At 42.1% G+C, this 13,097-nt stretch overlaps 1 protein-coding gene across 1 annotated transcript; it reads right to left on the minus strand.

Annotated features, from left to right (window-relative positions):
- Positions 1-9,390: 9,390 nt before the first annotated feature.
- LOC116306896 (uncharacterized) lies at positions 9,391-13,052 on the minus strand. Its single transcript, XM_031717027.2, has 3 exons — positions 12,456-13,052; positions 11,413-11,527; positions 9,391-10,939 (listed from the first exon to the last, which is right to left on the minus strand). The coding sequence occupies exons 1-3, from the start codon at positions 12,768-12,770 to the stop codon at positions 10,482-10,484; spliced, it is 888 nt and encodes a 295-aa protein (XP_031572887.2). The 5' UTR covers positions 12,771-13,052; the 3' UTR covers positions 9,391-10,481.
- Between the last annotated feature and the right edge of the window lie 45 nt (positions 13,053-13,097).

Genomic DNA, 13,097 nt, shown 5'->3' on the forward strand with positions numbered 1-13,097 from the left:
TCATGTGTTTTCCGATGCGTCTGTAAACGTTGACGACTGCTTAGTATCTTATTACAGAAACTACACTGTCTGCTTTGTTCACAGACGCCCCTTTTCAGGTGCTCGGAGGTGTTAGGGAATTCCTTATTACAGCCCTTACAAAGCCCACAAATGCGTTTGTCTTGATGTTGTCGCATCTTTTGAACGGTACTGAATTCTTTACCACAATCCTTACAAACTTTACTAATTGGTTTCTTTGTGCAAACGCCACGACGAACGTGGTATTGTAGTCTTTGTTTGGTGCTGAACACCTTTTTACACATTGAACAGTTCATTTATACTTAAGTGTACCTTAACCACCATATAACGTATTTTCAACTTTATTGTTAACATTATGAAGTGTCTTTTAAAATAGGTCTACGGGAGCATACAGCTGCGTTTAAAAGACACCTAAGAATGTTAAGTATAAGGTTGTTAAATTGTTAAAGATATCTTATATGAGTCGTTTAAAAGACACCTAAGAATGTTAAAGATAAGGTTATCATATTGTTAAGTATGTCTGCATGTGCTGTTTAAAAGACACCTAAGAATGTTAAGTGTATGGTTATCATATTGTTAAAGATATCTTATATGAGTCGTTTAAAAGACACCTAAGAATGTTAAAGATAAGGTTGTTAAATTGTTAAGTATGTCTGCATGTGCTGTTTAAAAGACACCTAAGAATGTTGAGTATAAGGTTATCATATTGTTAAAGACTATTATCTTCTTTTTTTTAAGAAAAGAAATATCCTTATTCTTAGGTATATTTTCTTAAAAAAAGAAATAATAGTCCTTAACAATTTAACAACCTTATACTCAACATTCTGAAGTGTCTTTTAAAAGACTCATGCAGACATCCTTAACAATTTAACAACCATACGCTTAACATTCTGAAGTGTCTTTTAAACAGCACACGCAGTATATCTTTAACAATTTAACAACCTTATACTCAACATTCTTAGGTGTCTTTTAGAAGTAACATGCAAGACATCCTTAACAACCTTATAGTTAACATTCTGAAGTGTCTTTTAAATGACTCATGCATATATCTTTAACAATTTAACAACCTTATACTTAACATTCTGAAGTGTCTTTTAAATGACTCGTACGTATATCTTTAACAATTTAACAACCTTATACTTAACATTCTAAGGTGTCTTTTAAACGACTCTACAGCGGATATCGCATAAAGTCCTTAACGCTTTCTTTTGCCCACGTTGCCATCGTCAACAAGGCGCCAAACCTTTCCGCGCGCTTCAGACCGCACATTTCATCATACAATTCCTGCACGCGCTCCCGCAGCCGATCGATCTCCTCCCTTTGCATTTCTATGGTGTCTCTTTTATCTTTTGCGTCGCCGGCAATCCTTCTTACTGCGTCCACTGGGTCCATCGTATATATAATGGATCCGAACCATATTCCCTGCAATGCTCTGATCGTAGGACCCACCGGCTGCGGAAAGACCCAGTTCGTGGTAGAGCAGCTATTAGGACCCTTTAGATACCGTTTCGACTATATCGTGTTATTATGCCCCACCTACGTGAATAACCGCACCTGGGAAGGCATAGGAGTGAAAGATGACGACTTCTTCGTAGATATCTTAGACCCCAACGAGTTATCCAGCCATTTGAAGTTCTGGCACAAGCAATTCCCTAAGGATACGCAGACGCTCCTCATATTGGATGACATCGCCTGCGGGGACGACGTAAAAAGACGCACTTCCGAATTAGTGAAGCTCGCCTTTAGCGGCAGACACGACAATATCAGCGTTTGGTTGCTCTCGCAGCAGCTTACCAGCGTCTCTAAGCCCTTCAGGGAAAACATAGGTTCACTTGTCGTATTTTATACTCCGAGCCGGAGTGATCTGGAAACCATCTTAAGCGACTACGGCGGTGAGATAAGCAAGGAACAGTTACACGAATACATGCGGCATTTAAAAACACACCAACATTCCAAGATGATCTTCTCTTTGAGGTTTCCCTACACGGTTGGAATCTATGATTCCTAATGTATATGGATATTGAGCAGCTCTTAGATGAAGTCCCCGCGCAGTTAGACGAAAGTAACCTCAAGGAACAACTTAACATTCTTGTGTCTTCTGGGAAGTGTAAAGAAATGATAGGCAAGGAACTTACCCATGAGCAGGTTAATAAGTTGTCAGAAGAGGAAGTCAAAAAGTTCCATAAGAGATACGAGGCCGCCCTTGCAAGTAAGACCACGGACGCCGTAGCAGATTCCGCTATTCGACTTGCGACTAAATTGCTTGGACTTGCGCTGCCCATAGACGACGTGGAGCAACTACAGAAGGACATAAGAGATGACTATGTCATATCCCAAGAACTTAAGATAACCTGCGGCTGGTTGTCTTTGAAGTGCGGTAAGTTAATGGCAGTCGCCTCTGTGGCTTTGCACGTAGCTCAGCACGTCGACTTGAAGGAGGTACTAGGTTCCTTCGGAACATCTTGGAAGGACTTCAAGAAGGACAGAGAAGTCGAAAAGGTCTTCCAGGCAGCACTTACTGAGGTACCTGATCAAGTCGCCTCAAGTACTTAGTCAAGTCGTTGTCAAGTACTTAGTCAAGTCACCTCAAGTACTTACTTAAGTCATTCTCAAGTACTTAGTCAAGTCGTTGTCAAGTACTTAGTCAAGTCGTCATCAAGTACTTAGTCAAGTCATTGTCAAGTCGTCATCAAGTTACTTGTCAAGTCCTTCAAGTCCTTAGATATAAATGAGTGAACCAGAGTCGAAGGCAGAGCAACCTCAGGAGGAGCAGAAGATTACCAAGGCTAAATCTCCAGGCAGAGTTGCCGCGGGGAAGAAGCTCGCGGAGATGAACAAGAAGAACAAAGCCAAAAAAGAAGAAAAGGTGGAGGACGAAAGCGAATCCTTTTGGAATCCCGGCTACGTCATCGGCGCGATAGGAATTGCTATAGCAGCAGGCAGCCTTTACTTACAATGGCGGGCAGCAAAGCCAAAAGTAAAGTGGGAGGCCACAACATATCGCGCACCCGTGCAGGAACCGGCTGTTAGAAAAAGTAAGATCCCTGAAATGGAATAACCTTCTCGCTTTGTAATATAATGTCGACCGCGTTGTTGAAAACTGTTGAAGAAGCAGCTATTATTACTTCCATCGTTGCGGGTATTGGTTGGGTAGGTAAGAAAGTGCTCAAAGAAGACTTTACTGAAGACCCAAGCAAGAGCTTCGCTAATTTTGCTAAGATGACCGCTGCCGTTGGCGGGGCTATCATGCTAAAGGATTACCTACGAAAGGAAAAGTACCTGCCTACGGCGTAATATATAATGGCTAGCGTGGTCATAGGTGGAGTCGTCGCAGCTTTAGCATTCACTGGAGCTAATTATGGCGGTCAATATTTGGATAGATTAGTTAGAGGCGACAAAAGCGGAGATTTGGCCGCTGAGAGGAATAGGCACGACTTGGCGCTGGAGAAATATCAGCGAGACGTGGCAGCTTGGAATGAAAAAAGACAAGCTTACAGGGATTGGTTGGATAAGAACTACCAAGACAAAATGCAGGCGGATAAGAACTTCGAAAACACAGACTACGCCTTTAAACTTTATGCGCAAGCGCACCCCAACTTTAGCTTTAAAAAGCCTCAGTTTAAGAATTACTACCAGCCTTCTAAGAAACAAAAAGACAATGAATTGGTCTTCGTAGGAGTCGCAGGTCTGGCAGGAGGCGTGGCTTTGGCGTATCTAATATAATGATCGTCTTTTTGGAAAGCGACAAGAATAACTTTACCACTTACTTGAATCCTCCCATCAAAGCCTGTAAGGTCCGGTTGGTTAGTTGCTCTTTGTACAATTCTTGGTATAATTTAATTAATGGCTTTGTCATCGGAACTTCCGGCACCAAACCAAAAATACCAGATTCCCATTACACCCCCATAACACTGGCTAAGGAGCTAGCAAAGCATGGATATACTCTTACCACAGGATTACCGCATGAAATGAAATTCAAGAAAAATAATGGGAGCGCTAATTTAAAGGACAGTTCATTGGTAGAACTCCTGGGCCTTACTAGTACCACGATCAATAGCGGTAATACATATGACGTAAAATGGAAAGTCGCATCCTCTTACGAAGTCTATTGCGATTTGGCTAATAGTTACAACAATGGAGAAAAGTCTTCTCTTATGTCCAAGTTTCTACCCAAAGGTAATCCATTCGACCCAGTAGAATACACTCCCATTTCTTTAAGCTATGACTTGTCTAATTTGGTAGAAAGCATAAACATCACCATTAAAGTGGACGGAAAGACGGTGGATTTTAACGGACGTAAGATCAATCTCGTCCTGGAATTCATATAATGGGCCGCGTAGAGGACAAACTTAAGAGGATTTACTATGGGCCTGAAGGCTATTGGAAAGGAGCGTCGGCTATCAAGAAACTCGCGACCGCAGCCAGGGTATCAGAAGAAACGGCTAAGAACTGGCTAAGAAAACAAACCCTCTGGCAGGTTTATCTTCCCGTGCCCAAGTACATTCCCAGGCCCAGCTTTACCGTAAATACCCCTAATGAAGTTCATCAGGCGGATTTGCTTTTCTTGCCGCACGATAAGGTGAGAAAAAAGACCTATAGATACGCTTTGACCGTAGTTGATATCGCAAGCAGATACAAGGACGCCGAACCCATAACCAGCAAGGATTCTGGGGAAGTCGCAGAAGCCCTAGGTAGGATTTATAAGCGCGTTTTGAAATGGCCTAAGCTGCTGCAAGTGGATGCGGGGACGGAGTTCATGGGCGTGGTTACCAAGACCCTGAAAGACCACGACACTAAAATTAGGAGAGCCGAGGCAGAGTACCACAGGGGTCAGAGCATCGTTGAAAGATTCAATAAGACCCTGGCCGAGCGTCTCTTTGGGTACCAGTATTGGAAAGAGCTGGAAGATCCCTCCAAACGCAACAGGGAATGGACACAGCGGCTCCCCCAGGTCGTCGCGGCTTTGAACAACGAGGCGGCCAGGGCTACGGGAATAAAACCCAAGGATGCCATAAAAAAGAAACACGTGGAACACAAGTCCTACGTCAGAAGTTCGAGGGCGGTCGGACTGAAGGAAAAAAAGCTACCCCGCGACATAGTGGTCAGATACCTCTATCAGCCGGGGGAACTTGAAGGTGGCAGTAAGAGAGCCACGGATCCTAACTGGTCTTTGGAAACGTATGAGATTTCAAAGTCCGTCACCAAGGAAGGGCAACCCGTGTTGTATTACCTAAATGGCCCAAGTCGCGGATTCGTCATGGAAGAGCTGCTCATAGTCCCCAAAGACTCAGAGTAGCGCAGCACCGCGCGCCCGATTACACTCTAGGCATGTCAGCCTTACGTTGCCTCTGCAATGCCCGCGTTTATTATTTATGCGATCCACGGAGAACTGCTGATCGTCATTTGGGTCAAACCTCCATAGTAGAGGTATGTTACATTTGGCACACCGCGCCCCTTTCTTGTAGACGTCGTCCACGCATAGGTCGAACGTCATATTTTTTTCTTCGTCGTGCCGCTTGTAGCGAAGGAGTTTCTTAGCAATGTTCTCCTTTGCTATGTCTTCTGGCGTCTTATCGTAACGCAGTTGCGGCCCCCAGCTTCTCTTCAACTGTTTGGCATACTCCACACGGCTTACGGCGGTGTAGATAAGGTTGCTCCAACACAGCCGCTGGTCTATAATCCATAAGGTTTCTTTTATGGTAAGCCCCTGCGCACTATGGACTGTCATGCAATAGCCCAAGCGCCAATCTGGATGGGAGGTTATTTTTTCCACCTTTTCTATGGGCACCCAGGCTTTATCATGCGTTACCGCATTTTGCAGTTGGATGTCGGTACCAGGTACCCAGACGTCTCTTTTTTGCATGCGGGTGTCGTGGGGTTTGTAGCAAACAGGTACGGGATGCGTAGGGAAGCGCTCTTGGTGTATATTTAGCAAATCCTTTTGTATGCGAGACTGTGCTGCGCGTTTGCTGCTCAGCACCAGATCCTTTGGATGCCACGTGTAAAGGAAGTCTTCGTAAGACTTCGCTCGTACGCGTTTGCGCAGCGTCTTGCATTGCTCGGCATCACTAAGGCCCCTTAATTCCGCTTTCAGGTTTCTTACTTGATCCTTACTGCGGTAGTCGGCGTTAATTTCCTCCGCATGGTCTACCATTTCTTTTAGCCATTCGTGGGGCATCTCTCCGGCTATTGGAGAAGGCTGGCAGGGATCTCCGGCGAATATTACTTGACGCTTTCCACGGAGGAATTCTACGAATTCTTTGAGGATTTCTAAAGGAACGGTACAGATTTCGTCCCAAAGTATCACCGGAGGTATGTCGTGGATGGCTTCAGGTACCCACTTTTGGCCATTCCAGCGAAAGAAGCTGTGGTAGGTTTGTGCGTCGTGGCCCTGACTGCATAGTTCCCTTTCCAAACGGTGCGTTGGCGTTAGCACTTTTAAGGCCGGAAAGAGTTCTAACACACGCGTAGTCTTACCGCTGCCTCCCGTACCGTAAAGGTAAGAGAAGCGTTGGTAGGAAATGGGGTCCTTTACGGTTGGCATGAGCCTCATTGTGGGCATTACGACGCCCCAAGTATTTTCTCCGTGATATTCTACACGTTCTCTCCATGCTTTTATCTCCTCATCTTTAACGCGCCATTGACCACTTTCCGCCAACTCATCTTCGGTGTAGAATTCCTTCATCTTCTCTAACACTTCGGGCTTTACGTACAAGGAATCCGTAGCTACGCGCGGGATGTCCTCTTTGTCAAACCGCAGTAACATCGCGAGAAGGTTAATGTGCGCATAGGCTAACATGCTGGCACGCAGATGATAATACTGCGGTCGATGGTCTTGGTAGTAACACAAAGCATTCCATTTGTGTAGTTTATCATCTACGAGGTAATCCCATTTCTCCACGGATACCATTGTTCCTTCATCATGTGCGCGCTTAATAAGGAAGCTTAGCTCTCCTTCGTCCGTTATTAGGCGCCGCTGCATATGTTTTTCTCCTTCTTTTGCGCCCTGCGTGAATTTACCTATGACCACACGCGCCGTGGGGTTATGCTCCGGTAACCACTGCGTAAAGGCGCTGTGACAAAGTATGGCTTCATGCGCTGTGTATTTTAAAAGTTTACGCTCTTCAAAGAACTTCAATAGGGGCACCGGTATCCATTCTTTCTCCTGCAGGTGCTTCCCGTACCACGCATAGATTATTGGATGTAAGTTTTTTGTAAATTTCCAAGACGTTAATCGTACGAATCCAGTTGCTGGGACGTCGTAGTGACCGTCTAACGAAACGCGGAAGAATTGGGAGTCTGGATGTCCGTAACGGTCGTAATATTCCTTACAATCCCCTAGACCTTTAAAACTTGCAGGGTAACAGTGTTTCATATCCAGCGACACGTATTCGTCTTCGTCGTATTCCATGTTCCAAAGACCACCGTGACCATGCTCTACACAAGATTTAGCTATGTCTCCGAACTCCTCCGGTGTGGATTTCCACCCGTTTCTCTTTTTGGCCGCTAAGAAGTCCAAGCTGCGACTGCTAAGCACTTCGTCTGAGAAGTCCTCACCAAGGGATTCACATGCACTTCGTATGCGCAGGTGTTCCATTTCCGGTCGGTATAAAGTACCATCTTGGGTCATAAACTGACTTCCCTCCGCGTCCATTAACCATATGGAATTCTCATGAACTAATTCTGTCAATGGTGACTTCTTATAGACCTTTGTCTCCTTCTTTTTAGGAAACCTTAACTCTCTCCATGCGTGTGCGTTGTGCTGATAAATGACTATAGGAGCACCTCTGCCTCCGTATTTGTGCGTCCCAGAGTAGATAAAACCGTCGGTGATATCCTTGACGTGTATGCGCCTTTCTAACGCGGTTTCCAACTTCTTGATGTTTTCGATGGTTCCTCCGGTTTTACGAGTAGCATGCTCCCATTTCCTGATGGCTTCTCTTCTCTTTAAGGTTAATTTACCACCGCGGGAGGAATCTTCGAAGAACTCTCTAACCAGCTTCCCTACGCAGTTACCTGGATGGCGCATTGGTTTTAACTTTTTAACATCCGGCGTCTTTATCTTGTACGCACCGTAAATAACCACGGTAACCGGGTAAGCAACTTCGTAGAACAGCATGTCTATTTCCTCAAGTGCTCCCGGTCGCGTGTCCTTGTTTAAAACAAACAGGTCCTTCCTGCCAGACGCCCGTATTGGATTCCTGCCCTTTTCTATTATCCACTCGCCGTCTAAATACTTTATAAACGTCAACTCCAAACGGTAGTCGCCTTCGGGCATCAAATTGATTATCCTTTCTGCTCTTTCCTCGTCCATCGTCTCGTCTGTATCTCCCTCCATAAATGTCGTGAAGGCAAAGTCGGCGTCTAAGCGGTCCAGCACCTGAGTTCTGAGCTTGCGCACAGTTTTATTTCTAATGCTTTTGATGGTATCCATCTATATATAAAGGATATTTTAACCTCCGTTTGCGGTACCCAACACAGCAGCAGTAAGGACACACCGCGGGAAATCCCGTAAATCTGCTGTACCCGCGTTCGGAATTCCGCGGGTTAAACCCGCAAATATACGGCATCGATCGCGAGTCCCCCTTACTGCTGCTCCTCATTTTCGAGTAAGTGCTTTGACTTTTGAACTAATTCCTTCAAGTTTTGCGTTATATGTGGTATAACTAGTTTCATCTGGTTGTTTGACCTTCTACAAGTGGTTTTGTGTCGTAATGAAACTTCTGGCCAGAGTTTTTACCTCTGCTCTGGCTGAGTCGGCCCTTATTAGCCATTCCGAGGTTTAGGAAAAAATTTGGTCGAGTTGGCATTGCAGTGCGTTTTAGGGCTGTTTAATTTAAGGGGAGCAAATAGCCGCCATCTTGGAAATATGTCCCCTAATACGGTCCCACAATGCACTGCAATGTAAACTCGACCCAGTTTTTTTCTCAACCTCGGAGTGGCTAATACAAGCTGCTTGCTAGTCAGAAGTCACTTCTACTGTCATTTTTACGACTACGAACTCTTCTTTTTCGTCAGCACTCACACCAGTCGAAAAGAATTAGAAATTAAAAGAGAACAAATACGCACTCAAATAAAAATCGCGAGACGAGTACAAGGAACTATCAAACTTATATTGACGTTCGCGCGGGATCCCTGTGGTTAAATTCAAGATGGTGGACAATTTCAAGTGCTTTTTTTTAACTGACAACTTCAGTACGGAGGGAAAGTATTATTTCCCCACCTTACTCCCATAACAGTTGTTTAACTTCGACTTGCATGAATAAGAAACAAAGCTAAAACAAATACAGGGTTTTGCTTTAATTTAGATGGCTAAATATTTACTATAACACGTTAAGTCCGCTTTACTTACAAATATAACGCACACACAGCTATTTAACACAAATTTATTAACCTAACGATTAAGATATTTGATTCCTCTTCCAAAAAGCTTTCATCTATTCACTAGTTTCTTTCCACCCACAAAACATTTCTATTTGGCTATTTTTAATTCAACTTTAATGGGCCACTTTGCATAAATACAATGAATCAAATCAGTGAATCGAAAGGTCGTAGGAAAGCAGTGTATAGACCTCCTGCATGTGACGTCAACCAACTGATCTTAATTTGGGGGACAAAACAAAAGAATTTCAATCTCCTGAGAATTGGAAACCTATCGTTTTGCATTCGAGATTGATGCTGCATTCCGATGTGCTGCAAGGGGACTATATGTGGTAGCCAAATCAATTGGTGTCCCCATTCCCCTGCGACGAAAAATGTAATTTCCCCCTCAACCCTTAAAGAACATATAACCCTCGATTGACACATGTGAACAAAGTCTGCGCATGCTCCAAGTCTCCGCTATACAAATTTGTCCAAAACGTCTTTGTGTTATTGCAAAGATACGCAAATTTGAATTCCAAACTTGTCTGACAGATGGACCTAACGAAATGCCAAAACGCAATAAAAGACAATAGGGCGTTTGCATGATGGCGTTATTTTACTACCTCTACCAAAATGCTTTGCGAATTTTCTTACTTAGTCAAATTTGTATTCCCTCATGAGAATAGTAAGTCAATATTGGTGCTGATTAACTGAACAGAAGAAAGTGTGCAAGGGATCCTGGTAGTGGTAGTAAATGACGCTATAATACAAATATCCTATTTTAGAAGCTTTTAAAAGGCTATTTTTTTTGTTTTTATATTTTGAGAAAAAAACATCTTTTTTCACTAAAAGGTCCATGACATTTACGTCATTAGCTACAAATACCTTCTTTTGCTTACAGTTAATTAGCACCAATTGTCTTCCTATTCTCATAAGGAATTGCAAATTTGAATAAGAAAGAAAATTTGTGGAGCATTTTGGTAGTGGTAGTAAAATGGCACCATCGTGTAAAAAGAAAAAAAGTGCTAGTGCCTTGGTCTAGAACAAAAACAGGCTCATAAAACATGGCGGATGATAACGATAATGTGACCACTTGTTCATCATTGATAAATACAGTACACGTCAGAACAGACTGACCCACCGTTGTCTGACTCTGAAAGATCATCTAAGTCTTGACCAAACCAAATACGGTAGACCTTGCCAGACGTGACGGGAAACAAGCCAGGTAATTCTGGATAAACCAACTCTTTGGATGTCGCAGTCATACCATGCAGGTCATACACGTGCGTGCCTGGAAGGAGGAATGAACCTGAACCTGGTAGAAGTACTATGTTATTAATATCGGTGATAACCACGGACAGGAATTCGTGACGGCCATTTAAAACGCATCCCCAGTAGCCCTTTCCTTTTGGATCACTCGTATCGCATGTCACGTAACCGGATCGATAGACCAGCTTGATTTGGATACATACGCCAGTCCGCTGGACGGAAAATGTTCCGCAAGTGCTATCTCGGGCTCCAAAACATATGGGATTCGGATTGATCTTGGTCCAGTTATCTGTTTTGAATATACGAAAGATTAAAAAATCTGATTGGTTATAATATTGAGTCAACGAAATTCCCTAAGACAGTCCAGTAATGCACTGGAATACCAACTCGACCCAGTTTCCCCCTCAACATCGGCAGGTTAATGTGAGTGTTAGTTAAGGAATTAGCTTGGGCTCATTAATAGCCATTTCTAGTTTTAGGTGACATATTTCCAATATGGCGTCTATTTTGTCCCCTAAGACAGTCCCACAATGCACTGGAATGCCACCTCGGCCCAGTTTTTCGTCAACCTCGTAATGGCTAGTCAGTATCTGCCAGATATCTGCAGTGCAGATGCCGTTTTCTATTCTTTATAATTTAACCCTCTTTCCTTATGCACTAAAGTATTAAGTCAACCACATTTTTTTGTACGGCGGTGAAAAAGTCACGTATCACAATAAATGGAAAATGAAATTCTGTAATTCTAAACAAACCGTAACAAACCTAATTCGCAGAATCTTCCTTTAAACTTTGGTGTACATGTGCAAGTAAAGTTACGTAGTCCTGCAATGACGTCACATTTCCCGCCATTTTGGCACGGATGGCTATTACAAGGGTCCTGGGAAAAAAACGAATGAAAATATTCCTTAACCTACTAAAGAAAGCTACTAATTAAAATCATTTTGTACTTATTTTAAAATTGACATTAGTTGAGAGCAAAAATAAATAGGAAGAAAAATATTTTTTGTCAAGTTGAAGAGGGGGAAAACAAATATCTAGCCAATATGAAATTAAGAACTAATATGATTCAAAATAAGTCTAGTTTATACCAAAAATATTTTTAAAACGTTTTAAAATTCGGTTCGGTTCGATACACAGCCGTTTTGAAGGTGTAAATGTTTTCTGTGTTGCGAACAGCAGTACGACGTAATGATGGCTCAATTTGAATAGTTGAGCAAATAGACATTGTCCCATATGTGAGCTGGTCCTAATTTTGTAATTCTCGTTTGACGACAGATTTCAAGAAAATAATTCTGATTATTATAACTTTAATTTTGAAGGAAGAATAATTATTGAAAAAGCCAGAAATTGTTACACATGTAAAGGGCGTTTGTCGTGAAATCTTTTGAAAATGGTTCACTTATATTATGGCTCAATGTTATTTAGAGGATTAAATATTTTTGCAAACTTATGAAGGGGCAACAAGTAATTGTGTTTTTTTTTTTCATATTGGCATTTATAAACTGATGAAAGTATAAAAATATCCTGAAAAAAAAAAAAAAAATTCTCAATGACTGGAATAAAAATTGAATCATTTATTTACACAGATGTGTTGCCAATCAGTTTAAGTTACGTATAATTCAAAGAACTATGTTTTACTTTGTAAAGGTTGCTGGAGTTTCAAAAATAGCGAAAACTTTCTATAGTCAAAAGAAAATATATTACTATTTTTATATAAATTATTTAAAAAAATTGAAATAAAGATGTCATACAAAATTAACTATAAAAAATCTTGTAATCCAGGAGTTAAAATAATGTTAACTTACTGGGTTTGACTTTTCGTAGTAGTGAAAAACGTCGCTTATTTTTAACGTTTTACTCTCCTGCTTTTCGTTTGGCAACAGTTGACATAAATGTTTTCCATTCAAGTCCTTCTTGTGTGCGAAGTTAAAAGAACGACAGTTAGGTAAACGTGAACAAGAAAAAGCACAATTCAACTGTCCTTGGACTTTCAAAACCTTTATAATAGGCGAAGAATCGAGAGCTTTAAACGAATGATAAACGTAGAAATCGGCTGTTTCCTGACTTTGTGTTGCATGATACACGACAAGAAAAGCAAAGAATGCAAAGAAAGCGGACATGTTTACATTCAATGAAACCGACTCCCAAGGTGTTCAACCGACTTTCCCTGGATTGAAAATGTTCATATACGAGTTTAAAGAGGAAACATCGGTATGGTTTTCTTTTCGTGGTGTAAAAGCTCAAAATCTCTCTACTATCTTTCTACGGTTGTTTCAGTTCCTCGTCCGTAATTTTCGTCTTCAAATCCAGAAAAAAATAGATTCCAAATCCTGTCTTCCTAGAAACGGTAAATGGTATTTTTTGGTTGTTTCAGTTTGGTGCCAAAGAGATAAGTTACCATTGGCCACACTTTTGAAAGAATGGATTTATTCGGACCTAATGTATGA

Source organism: Actinia tenebrosa, unplaced genomic scaffold (genome assembly GCF_029948245.1).
Source record: "Actinia tenebrosa isolate PJP-AT-01 unplaced genomic scaffold, QUT_ActTen_1.0 PGA_scaffold7__59_contigs__length_16204524, whole genome shotgun sequence".
Lineage (NCBI taxonomy): Eukaryota > Metazoa > Cnidaria > Anthozoa > Actiniaria > Actiniidae > Actinia > Actinia tenebrosa.

Coding starts and splice junctions, on each gene's coding strand:
- LOC116306896 (XM_031717027.2), bottom strand. CDS start 12,770: ATGTCCGCTTTCTTTGCATTCTTTGCTTTTCTTGTCGTGTATCATGCA. Junction 11,528..12,455: donor ACTACGAAAAGTCAAACCCA/GTAAGTTAACAT, acceptor TTTTTTTCCCAG/GACCCTTGTAATAGCCATCC. Junction 10,940..11,412: donor AGGAAGATTCTGCGAATTAG/GTTTGTTACGGT, acceptor TATTCAAAACAG/ATAACTGGACCAAGATCAAT.